The 18,792-nt window shown below is 43.3% G+C and overlaps 1 protein-coding gene across 1 annotated transcript; it reads right to left on the minus strand.

The window, feature by feature from the left end:
* Nucleotides 1-1,031: 1,031 nt before the first annotated feature.
* GPKOW (G-patch domain and KOW motifs) lies at nt 1,032-18,754 on the minus strand. Its single transcript, XM_060763124.2, has 11 exons — nt 18,543-18,754; nt 14,986-15,122; nt 14,610-14,749; nt 14,412-14,518; nt 9,412-9,622; nt 7,975-8,107; nt 7,615-7,750; nt 5,523-5,652; nt 4,662-4,731; nt 4,021-4,106; nt 1,032-2,202 (listed from the first exon to the last, which is right to left on the minus strand). Exons 1-11 carry the CDS (start codon nt 18,710-18,712, stop codon nt 2,071-2,073), a joined length of 1,452 nt encoding a protein of 483 aa, XP_060619107.2. The 5' UTR covers nt 18,713-18,754; the 3' UTR covers nt 1,032-2,070.
* Nucleotides 18,755-18,792: the final 38 nt, after the last annotated feature.

Raw genomic sequence — 18,792 nt, forward strand, 5'->3', positions numbered from 1 at the left:
GTGTGCTCAGTGGAGAGTCTCTCCTTTGGTGTCAGCCATTGATTGAGGTTCTGGGTTTGAGCCTGCCACTTTTGGACTCTCGCTTGCGGAGAAGCTCTAGCGAGTGTCTCTGTAGATCTTAGAAAGCTATTTCTTGATTTAAGTCGTTGGCATGGTGGCTGATACCCAAACAGGGGATGGGCCGGAGATGTCACTGCTTTGATCCTTTCACTATTGGTTGCTACTTCCCGGTAGATGTCAGATGGTGCAATACCCGCTAAATAGTGTAATTTCTCCAGTGGTGCAGGGCACAGACAGCCCGTGATAATGCAGCATGTCTCATTAAGAGCCACATCCATTGTTTTAGTGTGGTGAGATGTGTTTCACACTTGGCATGCGTATTCACCAGCAGAGTAGCATAGCACAAGGGCAGATGTCTTCACTGTGTCTGGTTGTGATCCCCAGGTTGTGCCAGTCAGCTTTCGTATGATATTATTTCTAGCACCCACTTTTGGCTTGATATTCAGGCAGTGCTTCTTGTAGGTCAGAGCACGGTTCAGAGTGACTCCCAGGTATTTGTGTGTGCTGCAATGCTCCAGTGGGATTCCTTCCCAGGTAATCCTCAGAGCTCGGGATGCTTGTCTGTTCTTAAGATAGAAAGCACATGTCTGTGTTTTAGATGGATTAGGAATCAGCTGGTTTTCCCTGTAGTAGGCAGTAAGAGCACCTAGAGCTTCGGAGAGCTTCTGTTCAACCATTGTGCAGTAATGGCACGATCATCAGCATAGATAAAGCTCTCCATCCCTTCTGGCAGTGGCTGGTCATTTGTGTAAATGTTGAACATTGATGGCGCAACCACGCTCCCCTGAGGCAGGCCAATAGTGATGGATGGTGGGAGTTGCAGTTCAGCAACACCTGGAGGACAGTTTGTTCTTCATTCCAATCCCGGGAATGCATAACTACTAATGTATGAAATGTAAAGATACAAGGTTTGTTCTCCAACATAATTAGTGTTTGGTTATTACATTTTTTATCACAATCAAGCCACACAATGGGGAGGAAAAACGAAATTTATTTTGTTCCTAATACTAGTTAACTTAAAAAAAAATCTTAAATTCACCCATGATGACCAAATAAGCAGATTTACAAAGTAGCTCATTTTTGACAAGTCCATTACCACACCAGCCACTGCTAAGATAGGAAGAGTCCTCACATGCTTCTGAGAGAGAGCACTTTACACACGTTTTCTGAATGACAGAATGTACAGACATCCTCTTAAGAGGATAGGTCTATGACGAGGTTTGATGTCCTTCATGTAGTTGCAGTCTAAAATAACTTGAAAATGATTTAGGGCATTCCATTCTTTAGGATATGCCCTGTTAAGAGCTCAGTCCTTGTGAAGACCATTATTTACGCACAAACTCTGTATTAAATATTTATCTTCTGTTGATTTGTGGATCAAAGACCTTGTGTTCTGTGGAAAGAAGCCTTTGATGTGTTTAGTTCTGGAAACTCCAAGGCTGGAGAGAAACATACATCCAAGGCTCCACTCAATGCACTTTTCCTTTTCTTCCACTTGCTACCTCTCATATATATGAACAGAAATTAGAGCACAGCCCATTAAAAAAATCTGGACATCGCTGCACTATGTATTATTGAATACTCTATCTGGAATAAGACTTTTTTGTTCTAGGGCCAGCCTAATTTCTTGCTCTTTTGGAACAAGAGTTGACCTGCAACTGTTTGAAAGCACACCAGATTGCATTCACTATGTATGGTCTTGCTTCTGGTAGTGCTTTGATACTCATGTTCTTATGTATTGTCACCATTTTAAAAAAATGTTAATGAATAAAACAAAATAAATGCAGCTCCAGCATTCAATAAAATATAAATATATATTCCAGGTCACTGTGATTTAATCCACTTTGAAAAAGGAGGCAGTCTCCTTCCTTGCTGAAAACCTGCTTTTAGCCCTTGGCACTTAAGACACCTTTCCCTAAGAACAAATTGCAGGCTGGCTTTTTCCTTGATTCTAAGCCTTGGAGCGCTTCTCTTCCACAGATGCTGTGTAACTTGGAGGGACTGCAAAGCTCAGTCCTCTTCGGAACCACCAACGTAGAGGCACACAGCATCATAGTCCAACGTCAGGAGCTTTTCCTCATCCTGCTGTAGCTGCACCAATGCACGGTTTTGCTCCTTGTCTCGACGCAGAATGCGCCCCACCTATAGTTGGGAGAAAAATAAGTACCGTATATACTCGAGTATAAGCCGACCCGAATATAAGCCGAGGCACCTAATTTTACCACAAATAACTAGGAAAACATATTGACTCGAGTATAAGCCAAAGGTGGGAAATGCAGCAGCTACTGGTAAATTCCAAAATAAAAATAGATATCAATACTATGACATTAATTGAGGCATCAGTAGGTTAAATGTTTTTGAATATTTACATAAAACTGTAATTTAAGATAAGACTGTTCAACTCTGATTAAATCATGATATCAACCCTTTTCAGTGTAAATATGTTTGCACATCCTTTCAGTAATAAAAGAGTAAAATAATAAATGTAATAATAGAGTAAAGTAATAGAAATGTCATGATAACAGTAATAATAGAGTAAAATAATAAATGTAATAATAACAATAATAAAGTAAAATAATAAATGTAATAATAAAAGAGTAAAATAATAATAATAATAATAATAGAATTAAATAATAAATAATCTTGACTCAAGTATAAGCCGAATGGGACTTTTTCAGCCTTAAAAAAGGCTGAAAAAACTAGGCTTATACTCAAGTATATACAGTATATCTCATTACTTGAAGTTATACTGGAACTGGGGGAGATGGAAGGCAGGCGAGGGGGGTGCAATGTGTATTCTAAGGTGGAAAACCTTTCTATTGCTGAACTCGCAGTGCTATCAACCCTAACCTGCATGATTAATAGCCAGCAATGAAGGGAGGTGTGGTCCAGCAAAATCTGAAGAATTATATTTCACATATCATTAAAATCATGTGCTGGTTCAACAAAGAACAGTGAAGCAGAGTTGAAACTCTATTACAATGGATTATATAGGAGCCTGTCTGCAAATATTCCAATGACAACAAATCAATGTCAAACTCCTATCTTTTTTAATGGGGTCATCTGCTCTCCATAACTATGTATCAAAAGTAGGAAATCTTTGACAGTCCAGATATTTCAGCCTACAACTCCACTCAGCTAGCATGATCCATAGTAAAGGACTCTAGGAGTGGGAGGCCAAAGGATTTGGGAAGCCAAACTGCAGCCCTTCTCCCATATATTAAAAAGTCATTCTTGATAAATTGATATATTTTATATTGAGGCATATTCTAAGCCAGTGGTTCTCAACCTGTGGGTCCCCAGGTGTTTTGGCCTACGACTTCCAGAAATCCCAGCCAGTTTACCAGCTGATAGGATTTCTGGGAATTGAAGACCAAAACATCTGGGGACCCACAGGTTGAGAACCACTGTTCTAAGCAATTCCCCTCAAGGACCTTTTGTGGGTATATATATTTCAATCACTCGCCTTGAGTAATAGAATAGGTGGATGTGGAGAGTCCAATATCTAATGTGCTTGGATAGCTCTATAGTAAGAGGACAGCTTTGTAATATGCACATGCAGAGATACACATGTAGATTTCATGTTGCTGTTGCCAGAATAGTAAAGAGGAGCTCCTATCCGATGCAGAGCTCCTTGTCCCTCTTTTTATGATAGTGCTTTCCTGCTCAGAGAACTCTTCTCTTTCTGCTTCTTCTTTGCCAAACCAGCTCAGTTCATTCACTTATGTTTGGACTGAAAACAGTGTTTAGAGACCTAAAGTGGTGTATTTATAGTCGATGACAAGCACTGGAATCTCAACTATCTTCCTAGTGATGCAGTTAAGTGGACTGGGTGTGCCATTCTTGGTCTAGTTTGCCTGTTTAGCTAGAAAAATGTTCTGCCATCAGAGAGTTGCAGATAACCTCATTTGCCCTTCTTATTTAAATAGCCAGACACCAACCCACAAATGCGTGACTCACCCGACCAGCATGCTCCCCCAACACCACCATGACCTGGTCAGAATCACTCCGTGGGATTACAGTCTCCAGCATGGACTCCTGGATTCCTGTGGAGTAAGTACTACAATGAGAATCGGTGCTGTATGTCATATAAACATCATAGAACACTGTCTTATGTATCATTGCTTCAAGTAGTCCTGTAATGTCAACTCTGTCAATTGCTCTCTGGGAATTGATTCTTAGACCTAACATGATACCTCTCATATTCTCGGGTGATCCCCTGTCCAAACTTAACCAAGTTTCCCAAATCAGATGGGGTTGGTTGTGTTCAATGTAGCTACCTCTGAAGTTATGGAAAGTAAAGAAGTAATTTTACTATATACCAATATATATATTAGTGCTTCTTTTTGTTTGGAGGAAATTTTAGACAATGTACAATTGCCAGTGGCCATTGATGAATACAACTAATCAAAATGTGTTTTTTAATTGAAGAATCAAATGAGGTCTTGGGTCACTTATTTTTCTTCAATGAGTGATTGATATCTTATGGACCTTTCCCCATACTGCTATTTATAGAGAGCACTGTGTCGTGTTAATCTGAATAATTGATTACATTGGCCAGCACACATTTTGGTGCCGAGGTCAGGCAGCAGCAGACTCACCATCCAATATCCGACCCTCTTCTGTTCGGCAAACACATGTGTCTGGTTTGAGGACATCTTCAATCACCATCTGAGGACAAGCACAAGCTTTCATGCTATTTTGCCTCAGGATAAGATGAATGTTTATACAGAGTCTTTGTCTGGGTATGCAAGAAGCTTTGATCCAAAGAAGGCTTGTCTCAATGTGCTGACCATCCCAGGACAGGGCACTTCCCTCTTTAACTGTGGTAGTCACTTATTTAAAAGCTATTTTCTCTTTCTCTACCCCTCAAAACACAAAAAATTGTGTCCCAAGGAAAAAAACTACTTTTTCAGAAAGTTATCTTGCCTCCTAAGAGAAATCTGATGCCATTTTTAGGGCGTCGTTTTCAAATCAGCAACACCCTGTGGTGAAAAATGGTAGAAGTACAGATCTCTTCCATGGACTTCAAAAATAATAGCACAGGAATAATGGAGCCAAATGGAGCACATGACCTTGGTGATTGTTTCAAGTAAACATTCACTCCATCATATAAGAATCAGGACTAAGTAAACTGACCTAAGAGCTGTAGAAACTGTGTTTTGCATATTTTAACACTCTTCCTATCTAGCAGAAGCCAACATTTCCAGTAATAAGCAGAAGCACTCAAATATTGCTGTTTTTGTAATTTCAAGGAATTTCCAACTTATGGTGACCATAATGTGACCCTATCACTGGGCGACTTTGGGCAAGTCACATTTTCTCAGATTCAGAGAGTGGCAATTGCAAACCCCCTCCGAGCAATCCTTGGTAAGGAAGCCCTATGATATGGCAACCCTAGGACAAACCTAAGTTGGAAATGACTTGAAGGCAGTCACAACACCAATATTTCCCTTTCGTACCTTAGTATTGTAGTATTTGCCTCCCTTGTAGAGTTTATCCACAAAGCGAACTCGCAGGTCCCTCCGCAGCCAGTGAGGAACTCTGGAGCTACTGCTGCTCCCCTTACTTTGCTTTCCAGCTCGATCATCTCTGTAGACAGAAGATACTTGAGATGTAAAGAATTAATGGCACAGGTAGGACTATACAGTTACTTCTATCCAGCACATCCAATGGTGAAGAACATGGGGAGCTTCAGTCAGTCAGTAGCCTTTATTTTGGTCAACAAACCATCGGCTACAGCCATCAGAGATCAGAGCAGCTCCCTCCCTCCTGTCCTTCAGAAGGGTGGTAATAACTTAGCTGTGGGACCAAGTTTTCAGGACAGTGCAATAAAGCAGCGATAGGAAACCTTACCAGGCCAATTAGATTAGACGCAGATTATCAAGATGGTTTTAAACAGTGTATTTTAATATTGAGTCAAATGTTTTTAATGTTTATGTATGAATATAATGAATTCATGTCCCGGCACTGAATGTTTGCCGTATATATGCTGTGCTCCATCCTGAGTCCCCTTCAAGGTGAGAAGGGCAGAATATAAATGTTTTAAATAAATGTTTGTTGACAAAACATTTCAGGTTTTCTCGTGTCAAGACAGGCTAAAATATAATTATCAATATAAGATGTGGGACAATATTCTTAGAATAACCAGTTTCCTGTTTCTGCTGGCCTCCAGATGCTGGGCTGAAAAGTTCGCACTTCATTTTGTTTTTAGTATATTTTTATATCATAATCACACTCATTTCTTCATTTGATTTACTATTTTCTCCTGTTTTTTGTTCAGGTTTTGTCCCTCCCATTAATTTGCTAAGTAGGCTTGGGTAGCCCTGCTCACTTAAGTGGCTAATAATAATAATAATTTGTTACCCACTTCTCCAAATGGCTCGATGCAGGTTACCACACAGTCAAAGAACAGTAACATAAAATACATACAATAAAACAAAAATATCAAAATACACTATAAAAATACATACACCAAAACACACGGTACAGTAAAAACAGGATAATACTGACTTACTTTACAGGGTTACAAATAGCTCATGCATATGTTGTAATAATAATAAAAAACCTTTATACCCCGCCACCATCTCCCCGCAGGGACTCAGAGCGGCTTACATGAGGCCAAGCCCAGCAATACAATACATCAATAAACAAAATACAGCAATAAAAGTAAAAATAAAATACAATACAAAACCAATTATAAATAACACAAACAGTATAAAATCACAACATTAACAACCACTGTGGGTAGGGCCAATTCTAATGGGATTAAAAATTAAAATACTGGATGAGGCAGTAATATAATATATCTGGAAAGGGACCTGAAAGATAAGGTAGGGATACATCTTCAACTGCTTGAAATCCCTATTGCTAGGGTGAGCAACTTTCCAAGGGACCAAAGTGGAAGAGGCCCTGCCTATCAGAGACTACAAAGGGAATGTTTAATTTGCTGCCATCAGGTTTTTGTGGCAATTGCAACATCTCTGTGACTCTGATAAAAAGTAACTAGAAAGTCTTCTGATACTAGAAAGTCTACTGAGATCAACAGGGCAAAGCATGTTTCACCTGGAGCAATATGAAGGGAGGACATTGCCATTATTTTGATGGATGGATATGGTTCAAATGAAGAATCTAACTAGGATTCATCTTTCTTCATAGATATCCATTATCAATGTTGTAGCATAAGAAACAAAAGTATGATTCCTGTCCTGAAGTTTTGCATTTCTCAATTATTATTAATAATTATTATAGAAAAAGATTTCTGAAGACTAGGTATAAAATTGGCAAGCTGTTGCAATTTCCACAGGCACTGAACCTACTGAACCATGCCAGAGTGTATTGCGAAGCCACACTGTCAACTCAACAGCTTAACCTAATATGAAAGCTTCCTCCAGTAAGTTCAGTATACAGCAGCTATGGAAAACACAGGCCAGCAAGCAGTTACACATGGTTCACAGCAGATTTGACTTTTAATCAAGCTAAATACAAAGAGGTTGCTACTATAGTTGTCAACTTAGAACTGACAGTAATTCGGCTTACTCCCAACCACATTACCTGTCAGTGCCTGCTGGGTGTTTCCTCTTTTTGTCTCTGTTTTCTTTTTTGTCTTCCTCCACCCGGTTATCTGAGACAAGTTTAGTCCCATTACGCTGTTCTGCTTCCTTCTCTTTATGGGCCTTGCTGAGGCGGCCTGGAATGGGAAGAATCAAAAGCCTGAGGAAATTCTGGATTTACAAGAAGGCAATAGTTTCTGAGACAAATCCAAAAGATGACTAGTGGAATGGTTTAAAAAAATTATGAGGAAGGCTACTGTCAGACTTATTGCTACTCAACAATTTCACAAATGTTGAACTAAAATAACAAAACAGCTGAGTGTTGACTGAATTTACTAGTGAAGAGAGAGCCATAACTCACTCAGATCTTTGGCCAGCTTATCGTATTCCTTCTGGGTCACGGGCCGAACCCCGTGCTGACTCACAGTCACTGTTTTGCCACCAATGGCCAATTTCACCATGATACGGGCATTATCTCCATCTACACCTTCTATCTGCGAAGGACAAGGAGAAAGTGTTCAGTACTGGTCAGGAAGTGAAAAGGAAGTCAAGAAGCAGGAAGGGCAAGGTGCATCTTCTGCTGGAAGACAAAATAAATTGGTGCCAAAAAAATTTTCACCCATCCTTCTCCTATTAAAGGTCTCAAAGTAGCTTACAATATGAATTAAAACAATGCAGTCAGAAAATGGATAATATAAAGGTTACAAAACACCTAAACAACAAATCATATAAGAACTGATTGTAAAATAGTTTTCAAAGATCACCAATATATATATATATTTATTATAATAATACAATTTAATAGACACCAATTAAAATACTATCTCTATCAGATAGTATTTTAAATAAACAGAAAAGTTTTTGCATGCCAGCAGAATCAAAGAAGCCCAGTTTATCTTTGTATGGGATTAAATTCCATAGTCTGGGAGCCAAGTGAAAAGGTTTCCTCTCATGCCTTCATGAAACATGGCTGTGATGATGGAAGGGCTGGGCAAAAGTCCTCCCACAAGTGAATGTAGGCTATTGTCTTTCACAACAGCCCTGATTCAAGCCATATAGAGTTTTATAGGTCATTATAAATTTGCTTTACACCACTTTATCTATCATTAGAATCTTACTTCCCAAATAATCAGGAAGCAGAGATTACAACATGGACAGGGAGTCTCTGGTTGCTTGTTGTCTTGGACTTTAACTTACAAGAACCCTGTCCAGCATGGCAAATCATAAAAGATTATATAGATCGATGCCCAATGCATACAGAGGGCAAAGCGTTCCCCATACCTGACCTATATGTTCTGTGACATATTTACTCCAGTATCACTATCACCAACCCCATCATCAGGATATGTGTGGGCTGAGCCTGCCCAACTGGTACAGAGTCTGAAAGCTAGCTCAAGAGCACTGAGTTTCATTCCATATGAATGGCTGACCTGCTCAAGAGAAGATGAAGGGTCTCACAATGCATATTAAGAGGACTCTAAAAAAGCATTTTGAAGAACCAGCTTCACTAGGTGTCAGATCTCAACCTGTCCAACAACCATGTGGTACTCTCCAGCCACTCATAAGGATCATACTGGATCATTCTCTTGTTCCTGATTCAGTCAAGAAGTATCATGTAGTGAAATAGGTCATGGGATGAAGGAGTATATTCCCAAACATCTGCTCATAACTTTACAGGGTGTGTTTTCCTTCCTCATCACTCCCCCACTCCCAATTTCAGTGTTCACAGAGGCCCGAAGTCAACACAGAGTCCTGAAATCAACGTGAAGAGAGGCCATTTAGGAAAGCAATGGCTCACCTTTCCATAGAGCTCTTTATGAGGCCCAGCCTCAATGAAGACCGCACCACCCGGAACTAATCCCAAAAGTTCATCCTTGCCCTTTGGAGGCTCCTCGCCAGGCTTCAGAGGGCGTCGGGGTCCTAACGGCTCCAACTCTTGAGCTGCTGAACGGTCTGCTCCAAGGCCCAGCCCCTTAGGCCTAAGCCGGTTCTCAAGAGGTTTCACATCCCTGAGCAGGATTGGAGGAACGGGGAGAAAGAGGATTGACCTTGCTCAAGTGAAAGAGGAGACAGCATTTCTCCCCATCAAGAATGCAAACCTAATCATCATCATCATCATCATCATCATCATCATCATCATCATCATCATCATCATCTATATCCTGCCCCATCTCCCCAAAGGGACTCGGGGCAGCTTACAACAAAAACGACAGTATACATAATACTCAACCAACCAAGACAACAAAATTCATCAACCAACAAATCAGCAAATCATGATACATAAACAAAAATAAAACAGTAATCGAAATATTAATTATAACAACAAATACACAATAAATATAAACTATATGATAGTTAAAACACGTTATGTGCAAGAGACAAAAACCTAACTGATGGAATGGAGAGAGCACTAGATTAGGGGCCGGTTGTGGGAGTGCTCGTTCCAGCATCCCTTACCACTGGCTGTGCTGCTAAAATTAATGAGTCCTGAAGACAAGCAACAATGGAAGAACCCTACCCAGTGGACAGGTATTAGCACAGCCACAAATCTTACTTGGTGGAGGTGAATAGGAATTTATTTATTTATTTTATTACTGCGCTTGTATACCGCTGTTTCTCAGCCTACACTGGCGACTCAACGCGGTTTACAACACTACAATAATCAACAATATTCAATATAAAAAGCATAAAAACACATACATAATATACAATATTGGGCCACCAATATCGAACCAATGCATCTCTTAACTAAAAACGCAGTCCAATTTCATCGTCTGTGATTACCAGTCCTTGATCATCAGATTCATTGCACCAAGTTAACCGAATGCTTGTTCGAACATCCATGTCTTCAGTCTTTTTCGAAACACCATCAGCGAGGGGGCTGATCTTACCTCTATGAGGAGGGCGTTCCAAAGCCGAGGGGCCACCACAGAAAAGGCCCTGTCTCTCGTCCCCGCCAGCCGCACCTGTGAAGCAGGCGGGATAGAGAGCAGGGCCTCCCCAGAAGATCTTAGGGTCCTGGCGGGCTGATAGGCCGAGATACGTTCAGATAGATAAGTTGGGCCAGAACCGTTTAGGGCTTTAAAGGCCAACGCCAGCACTTTGAATTGGGCCCGGTAGCAAATCGGCAGCCAATGGAGCTGGTACAGCAGAGGAGTTGTATGCTCCCTGCGCCCCACTCCTGTTAGTAACATGGCTGCCGCCTGTTGGACTAATTGGAGCTTCCGAGCCGTCTTCAAAGGCAACCCCACATAGAGAGCGTTGCAGTAGTTAAGACGGGATGTAACCAGAGCGTGGACTACCGTGGCCAAGTCAGACTTCCCAAGGTACGGTCGCAGTTGGCGCACAAGTTTTAATTGTGCGAATGCTCCCCTGGTCACCGCCGAAACCTGGGGTTCCAGGCTCAGCGATGAGTCCAGGATCACACCCAAACTGCGAACCTGCGTCTTCAGGGGGAGTGCGACCCCGTCTAACACAGGCTGTAACCCTATACCCTGTTCGGCCTTGCGACTAACCAGGAGTACCTCTGTCTTGTCTGGATTCAATTTCAATTTGTTCGCACCCATCCAGACCGTCACAGCGGCCAAGCACCGGTTCAGGACCTCGACAGCCTCCTTAGTAGCGGGTGGAAAGGAGTGACAGAGTTGGACATCATCTGCGTACAGATGACATCGCACTCCGAAACTCCGGATGATCTCGCCCAGCGGCTTCATGTAGATGTTAAACAACATGGGAGACAGTATTGAACCCTGAGGAACCCCACAAGACAAAGGCTGTGGGGTAGAACAGGAGTCTCCCAGTAACACCTTCTGAGACCGACCCTCGAGGAATGAGCGGAGCCACTGCAAAACAGTACCTCCAAGACCCATCCCCGCGAGGCGTCCCAGAAGGATACCGTGGTCGACGGTATCGAAGGCCGCTGAGAGGTCGAGCAGCACCAACAGGGACACACTCCCCCTGTCGAGCTCCCGATGCAGATCATCCACTAAGGCGACCAAGGCTGTCTCGGTACCATGCCCCGGCCTAAAGCCAGACTGTGCCGGATCCAGATAATCAGTGTCTACCAAGAATGCCTGGAGTTGTGAGGCCACCACACGTTCCATGACTTTACCCAAAAAGGGGAGATTGGAGACAGGCCGATAGTTGACGAATTGAGTGGGGTCCAGTGATGGTTTCTTCAACAGCGGTTTTATCACAGCTTGTTTTAAGCTGGCTGGAATTTTGCCCTCCCGAAGGGAGGCATTAACCACCACCTTCACCCACTCGGCCAATCCCCCTCTGGCCTCCTTCAGAAGCCAGGATGGGCAGGGGTCTAGGATGCATGTGGTAGCTCTCATTCCTCCAAGCACCTTGTCCACATCCTCGGATTGAACCAATTGAAATGAATCCAACAAAACCGGACAAGCAGATGCTCGTGTTACATCCTCAGAGACTGCCGTTAATATGGTATCCAGTCCAGAGCGGATCAAAGCGACTTTGTCTGCAAAGAACTGAGCAAACGCTTCACAGCGAGCTGCCGAGTCATCAGGGCACCCATCCTGAGTGGTGGGTTTTAACAAGCCTCTGACAACTCGGAACAGTTCAGCCGGACGGTTCTTTGCAGACGCAATAGTGGCCGCAAAGAAAGCCTTCTTTGCGGCTTTTATTGCCGCGGCATATGCCCTTAAAAAGGACACAAACCGTGTTCGATTTGGTTCGCTCGGATCCGAACGCCACACGCTCTCTAGTTCCCTCTTCTTTCGCTTCAACGCTGCCAGTTCCTCGGTAAACCAAGGGGCTGGTTTAGCTCGGCTACTTGAGAGGGGACGTTCTGGAGCGATCATGTCTATTGCCCTAGTCATCTCCCCATTCCAGAGAGCGACCAGGGCATCAACAGGATCACCAACCGAGGTGGCGGGAAATTCCCCAAGAGCCGTCAGGAATCCATCCGGATCCATAAGCCTCCTGGGGCGGACCAGCTTAATGGGTCCTCCACCTCTGCGGAGGTTAGGAGGTGCAGTGAGTCTAAAGCTGACCAGGTGGTGGTCGGTCCATGGCAACGGAGAGATGGATAACTCCTCAACACCGCCACCTTCCTCCCATCCCTGACAGAAAACCAAGTCCAATGTATGTCCAGCACTGCGGGTGGGGCCAGATACCTGTTGGGACAGCCCCAAGGTTGCCATGGTAGACATGAAGTCCTGAGCCGCTCCCGATAAGGTAGTCTCGGCATGGACATTGAAGTCCCCCAGCACAAGCAGCCGTTGGGACTCCAATGCCAGGTCCGAGACCACCCCCGCTAGCTCAGGCAGGGAGACTGTAGTGCAGCGAGGTGGACGGTACACTAACAGAATCCCTAATCTGTCCCGGTCACCCACCCTCAGGTGGACGCATTCAAAATTTGTTGACTGCGAGATGGGGGCCCTGGTCAGAAGAATGGAATCTCTATAGACCACTGCAACTCCGCCTCCCCGCCCTCCGGATCTCGGTTGGTGCTGCACAGAGAAACCTGGCGGGCAAAGCTGGGTCAAATTTACACCTCCCGCTTCGTCCAACCAGGTCTCCGTGATGCACGCCAGATCTGCCCGTTCATCCAGGATTAAATCCTGGATGAAGGTTGTTTTGCCATTGACAGATCTGGCGTTCAACAGCACCACTTTCAATTCGGAGGGACCGCCATCCTGGTTACACCAACTTGTCATATCAGGAGACCGACTTGGAATTACTAATGTTGTTCCACGTTCCCTAGGCCGAATTAGAGGTCTCCTTTTCCCGTATCTCCCCCTCCCCACCATGACTTCTATGGGGGCTCCCCGGTTAACGGAAGCCTCTCCCTCCTCCATGACGCATTCAGCAGCCATAGTATCAACCCATAATTCATTGTTGACTGTTTGATATGTTACAGCTTTAAATTGCCATAGTCTTGCCTTCCGTTCATTTCCCGCTCCTATTATGTTATACTCGGGTCTTTCTGAACTACTCCGTTCCCTCTCTCTACCATAAACAATTAGCAGCAAGATTACCAAAAGCCAGGGAATGGGTAGTGACATGGATGGTAGTTGTTAAACACTGTCAAAGGAGTTTCGCTAAGGCTCTTAAAGTGCAGATAAAAAATTGTGTCAGCATACACGATGGTATAAGTAATTAAAGTGCAGTAGCTTATCAATTGGCTCTAAAGTGCTAAATGAAGTGCGTCATGGAGGACTCAAATTCAGCGCTGGATGGTTGAGTTGGTTAAAGTGCTAGAGCTCAATAAGATTAATGGACCACAGAAGTAGTAATTTAAAGGGAATCCTACATAGACAAATCTGAAGTTAGTTTATGTTGCTACTCTTATTTTTAAAAAGCAGATTGTATTGATTGAAAATGTTTTCAACGTCACTTTAAAATGCAATACACAAAATATACACAAAAAACAACAAGAAGCACATTCATAAGCTTTCAAAAACCATGGCAACAAAAAGAACTAATTATGTGGGTGGGGTGAGAAGCAAAATATGCATACGCAGAGATTTTTTTCTAAGCACTGACTACAACCAATTCATTCTGTTGAATCTCTTCTGAGAAGTGACTTGCTGTTATAAAAATGTCACAAGTGGTCTAGTTACCCATATGCATCCCTTCTTTCCTCTGCCTCCCATTTTCAGAAACTTCGCACCTAAACTTTTTATTTTATATTTGTTCACTGCTAGAATTTAGACTGTGATATGTTGAGGCAATAGCCTACCTTTTCTGCTTAAATGACTTGAAAAATTGTGGTATAAAATGTATTATTGTTATTTCTAATACTATATCCTGCAGTACTTAAGAGATACTTACTGCTTGAAAGTGCGACCAATGCCCTCGCCGGCCTTCCAGCCCATGCCCTTCAGCATGGCAATACCATAGGCTTCCACTGGTACCTCTTCATAATCTGCTGCAGTTGACTACCAAATAAAGTGAGAAAAGAAGAGGCATTAAGCCCTCTTTGCCAGAAGCTCCAAAGGTCGAACCTGGTGAATCCATCCCAACACCTACCGATTCTGGGCGGAGGCTGACATCCACTTTTTCTCCATCCTCAAAGCCATCAGGCACTTTGTTCTGCATGAGAAGGGGAATAGCAAATGTGGGATCTGGCTTGGTGCCACTCTCCCATTGCTCTTGTGACTTCTTGGATTCTAAATATGAAGATGAGTGAGAAAGTGTAAGCTAAAGTTGTCAGATTGGCAAGAAATATGAAATCATTCATATTCGCAGTACTGTTGAGGCCTCCACACCCAACCAAATTAGTCCACTTGACCTTTTGTAATATGGTTAATTGAAAAGAGAAACAGTAATTATATCCCTGTACTTGCTCTCAAAAAAGGAAAATGGTGCAAAATTTAACTAAGAGGTACAGCTAGGCTGTACTCACCTTCTATAAGCTCTCGGATTGCTTGAGCCTCGTCACCATTGATGGCATCTGGCTCCGGAAGGGGTGCTGGCTTTTTCCACTGGTTCTTCTGGATGAGAGGAATGACAAGCTCTTTCGGCTGTGGGGCTGGCCGGACACTTCAGAGGAAAAAACATGCACCCATTTAGAACCACAGACAGTGTAACTCTACCTGCCTAAAGAAACCAATTGCAAAGAAAACAAGAAGCACCCCAGTGACTATATTCATGTCCACATGCAATTATTTCATGCTAAATTGGAGAAGAATTGGCTTGTTTTTTTTTAAATCCCACTTTTCTCTCAGAGGATGTAGGATAGTTACATTGAACTAAAGAAACCTGAAACCAACCTGAAACCAAGCAAATGGAGGCAGCAGATTCATAGTATATGGCCAAACCGGAGACTCTCTCTGCAGATGTGGTTGGATCACAACTCTCATTAGTCCTACCTAACATGATTGATACTGTGTACTAAATGCAGTCTCTGAGTAACAGACATCCAACTTACAAATGATTCACAGTTAAGAAAGGGGGTGAGACAACAGGAAGTGAGGGAAATCTACCCCTTGGAAGGGAAATTCACTTCGGTAAGAGTTATCATGGGAGAAAGAGCTTTTTCTCCAATATCTGTTTCCATAACAAGCCAATTTTTCCAAAATCTAGTTACCACAGGGTCAGAAAGTGAAGTGAAATCTTCTTAACAGGGGCATAGACAGCCAAACAACCACCACAGGGGTCTTAACCCTTCCCCATGCTATTTAAAGCATGTGTATTTGTGTGCACGCATGTATATGTATATGTGTGCACACACATACATATACTGTATACATATTTGGCTGGAGTTACAGTTCTGTTTCCGCTTACATACAAATTCAACTTATGAACAAATCTACAGAACCTATCATGTCTGTAACTCAGGGACTACTTGTATAGCATCAGATACTCTACAGCTGGGGTCCTCACACTTTTTAAACAGAGGGCCAGGTCACAGTCCTTCAAACTGTTGGAGGGCCAGATTATAATTTGGAAAAAAAACATGAATGAATTCCTATGCACACTGCACATATCTTATTTGTAGTGCAAAAAACATTTAAAAACAATACAATAATTAAAATGAAGAACAATTTTAACAAATATAAACGTATTAGTATCTCAGTGGGAAGTGTGGACCTGCTTTTGGCTGATGAGATAGGATTGTTGTTGTTGTATGCTTTCAAGTAGTTTCAGACTTAGGTCAACTCTGAGCGACGGCCGGGTAAATGACCTTGGAGGGCTATATCCGGCCCCCGGGCTTTAGTTTGAGAACCCCTGATCTACAGCATCACAAATATACACAATTGGCACTAGATAAGCCAGCTAATAAATGCAGTGAGCCTTCCTCCTTTAGAGGCCTTTAAACTGATGTCAGATGGGCATCTTTCAAAAGTGCTTCCGTTATGTATTGAGTGCTGCACCTTCCATGCTTAGTATTCTATGGTTCTAAGAATTTGCCATCTCGATCCAGATCTCTAGTAATAGACTTATATGTACCAATGAATTGTGTGCACTTAGCAAGTAAACTGTACTTCATGTTATAATACATTTGTTAGCCGAAAGCAATGGTATTCCCCATAGTCACCTACGGATGTGAGAGCTGGACCATAAGGAAGACTGAGCAAAGGAAAATAGATGCTTTTGAACTGTGGTGTTGGAGGAAAGAGCTGAGCGTGCCTTGGATTGCTGCTGTGTTTTTCAGTGTTTTTATGAGTGACGGTCACTTGTTGGCCTGATAGGTGTATTCTGTCCAAATTTGGTGTCAATTTGTCCAGTGAGTTATGTTAATCCCACAAACGAACATTTCATTTTTATTTATATAGATATACCCAGGGCCATATAAAGGTTTGTTGGCTGGAAAGGATTCCTCCAGTCCATCCTCCAGGAAATAAAGCCCGACTGCTCATTGGAGGGAAGGACAGTAGAGGCCAAGATGAAGTACTTTGACCACATCATGAGAAGAAAGGAAAGCTTGGAGAAGACAATGATGCTGGGGGAAACGGAAGGAAAAAGGAAGAGGGGCCGACCAAGGGCAAGATGGATGGATGGGATCCTTGAAGTGACTGGATTGACCCTGAAGGAGCTGGAGGTGGTGACGGCCAACAGGGAGCTCTGGCGTGGGCTGGTCCATGAGGTCACGAAGAGTCGGAAATGTCTGAACGAATGAACAACAACAATAGCCGAAAGCTGTCAACAACTACAATCTGAACACTAGTAAGTCTCTAAAGAGTGTAATTTTGACAGAGCCAGCCTGCCTCATTGTAACACGGTTTCTGTTCCTGGGTTATCAATGTAACCCAGCGGTGGCCGGGAGAGCTTTTGCACAACTAAAACTTGTGCGCCAGCTGTGCCCGTACCTTGGGAAGTTGGATCTGGCCACGGTGGTCCACGCTCTTGTTACATCCCGATTAGATTACTGCAACGCACTCTACGTGGGGTTGCCTTTGAAGACTGTTCTGAAACTCCAAATAGTCCAGCAGGAGGCAGCGAGATTGCTCACCGGAGCGTCATACAGGGAGCATACCACCCCCCTGTTGTGTCAGCTCCACTAGCTGGCGATCCAATTACAAGCACAATTCAAAGTGCTGGTTTTGACCTACAAAACCCTATACGGTTCCGGCCCAGTGTATCTGTCCGAACGGATCTCCCTTTACGTCCCACCTCGGAGTCTAAGATCTTCTGGGGAGGCCCTGCTCTCGACCCCGCCTCTATCACAAGTGAGGTTGGTGGGGACGAGGAGCAGGGCGTTCTCAGTGGTGGCCCCCCACCTGTGAAATTCACTCCCCAGGGAAATTAGATCAGTGTCATCCCTCCTTTCCTTTAGGAAAAAATTGAAAACATGGATTTGGGACCAGGCATTCGGATAATCTGGCAGATAAAGAAAGGACTTTGACGATGGACAGGAATTGACTAATGAATGGAATTATGGAACTCTGAAAGACGAATGCTGAGCATGAGATTAGTTTTATTGATGTGTTATATACCGACTGTTTTAACTGTGCTAATTGTTTTAATTATGGTTTTGTACGTTATGTGTATTTTGTGTCGGCATCGAATTGTGCCTTTTTGTAAGCCGCCCTGAGTCCCCCCTCGGGGGTTGAGAAGGGCGGGCTAGAAGTACTCGAAATAAATAAATAAATAAATTTCCTAATTGGGTCTATCATAAAAACATGGAAAAGATTATTAAACTGCAAAGACCTTGCACTGGGGCATCTTGCAACACATTTGCTCTAGTTTTTCAATGAATATCTCAATAGAGGATCGACCAATTCCACATAGTTTACGGCAGCCACAAAAACGAAGTTTCTGGAGTAGAACAACTACCTTCAAAGTAAGTACTGCCCATTTAAACATTGAAATAACACTGTCAAATCCTTGAATTTAACAACATTGAGACGAGGCAGTTAAAGCGGTGTCGAAGTGCGCTCATTCCACAATGTAGCTGCGCCTTGAGAGGCGCCCCCTGCTCCTAGGCCCAAGCTGGTCGAGAGCAGGAAGCCGGCCTACCTTTGCAACTCCCGTCCCTCGACGGCTGAGAGGAAGTCGGGCTCCTGCTTCGCCTCGCCGCCATCCTGCCCGGTCACCACCAAAAACCGCCTCCGCCCAGTGGTCCGAGTGAAGCCGAAAGAGACCGGGGCCGGCGGAGTGGCCGCTGACTTCTCTGCTCCTTCCGCCATCTTATTTTCCCCTGCCTTGCCCCGCCCCCATCGCCACTTACGTCGTTGCGTTGCATCATGGGAGACGAAGTTTTAGAGAC

This window comes from Anolis sagrei, chromosome 2 (genome assembly GCF_037176765.1).
Source record: "Anolis sagrei isolate rAnoSag1 chromosome 2, rAnoSag1.mat, whole genome shotgun sequence".
NCBI classification, from domain to species: domain Eukaryota; kingdom Metazoa; phylum Chordata; class Lepidosauria; order Squamata; family Dactyloidae; genus Anolis; species Anolis sagrei.

Excerpts from the sequence above, each read along its gene's own strand:
- GPKOW (XM_060763124.2), bottom strand. The coding sequence starts at position 18,712 with ATGGCGGAAGGAGCAGAGAAGTCAGCGGCCACTCCGCCGGCCCCGGTC. Across the intron at positions 15,123-18,542 it reads GAGGGACGGGAGTTGCAAAG|TGTCCGGCCAGCCCCACAGC; the intron begins GTAGGCCGGCTT and ends TTTCCTCTGAAG. Across the intron at positions 14,750-14,985 it reads AATCCGAGAGCTTATAGAAG|AATCCAAGAAGTCACAAGAG; the intron begins GTGAGTACAGCC and ends CTTCATATTTAG.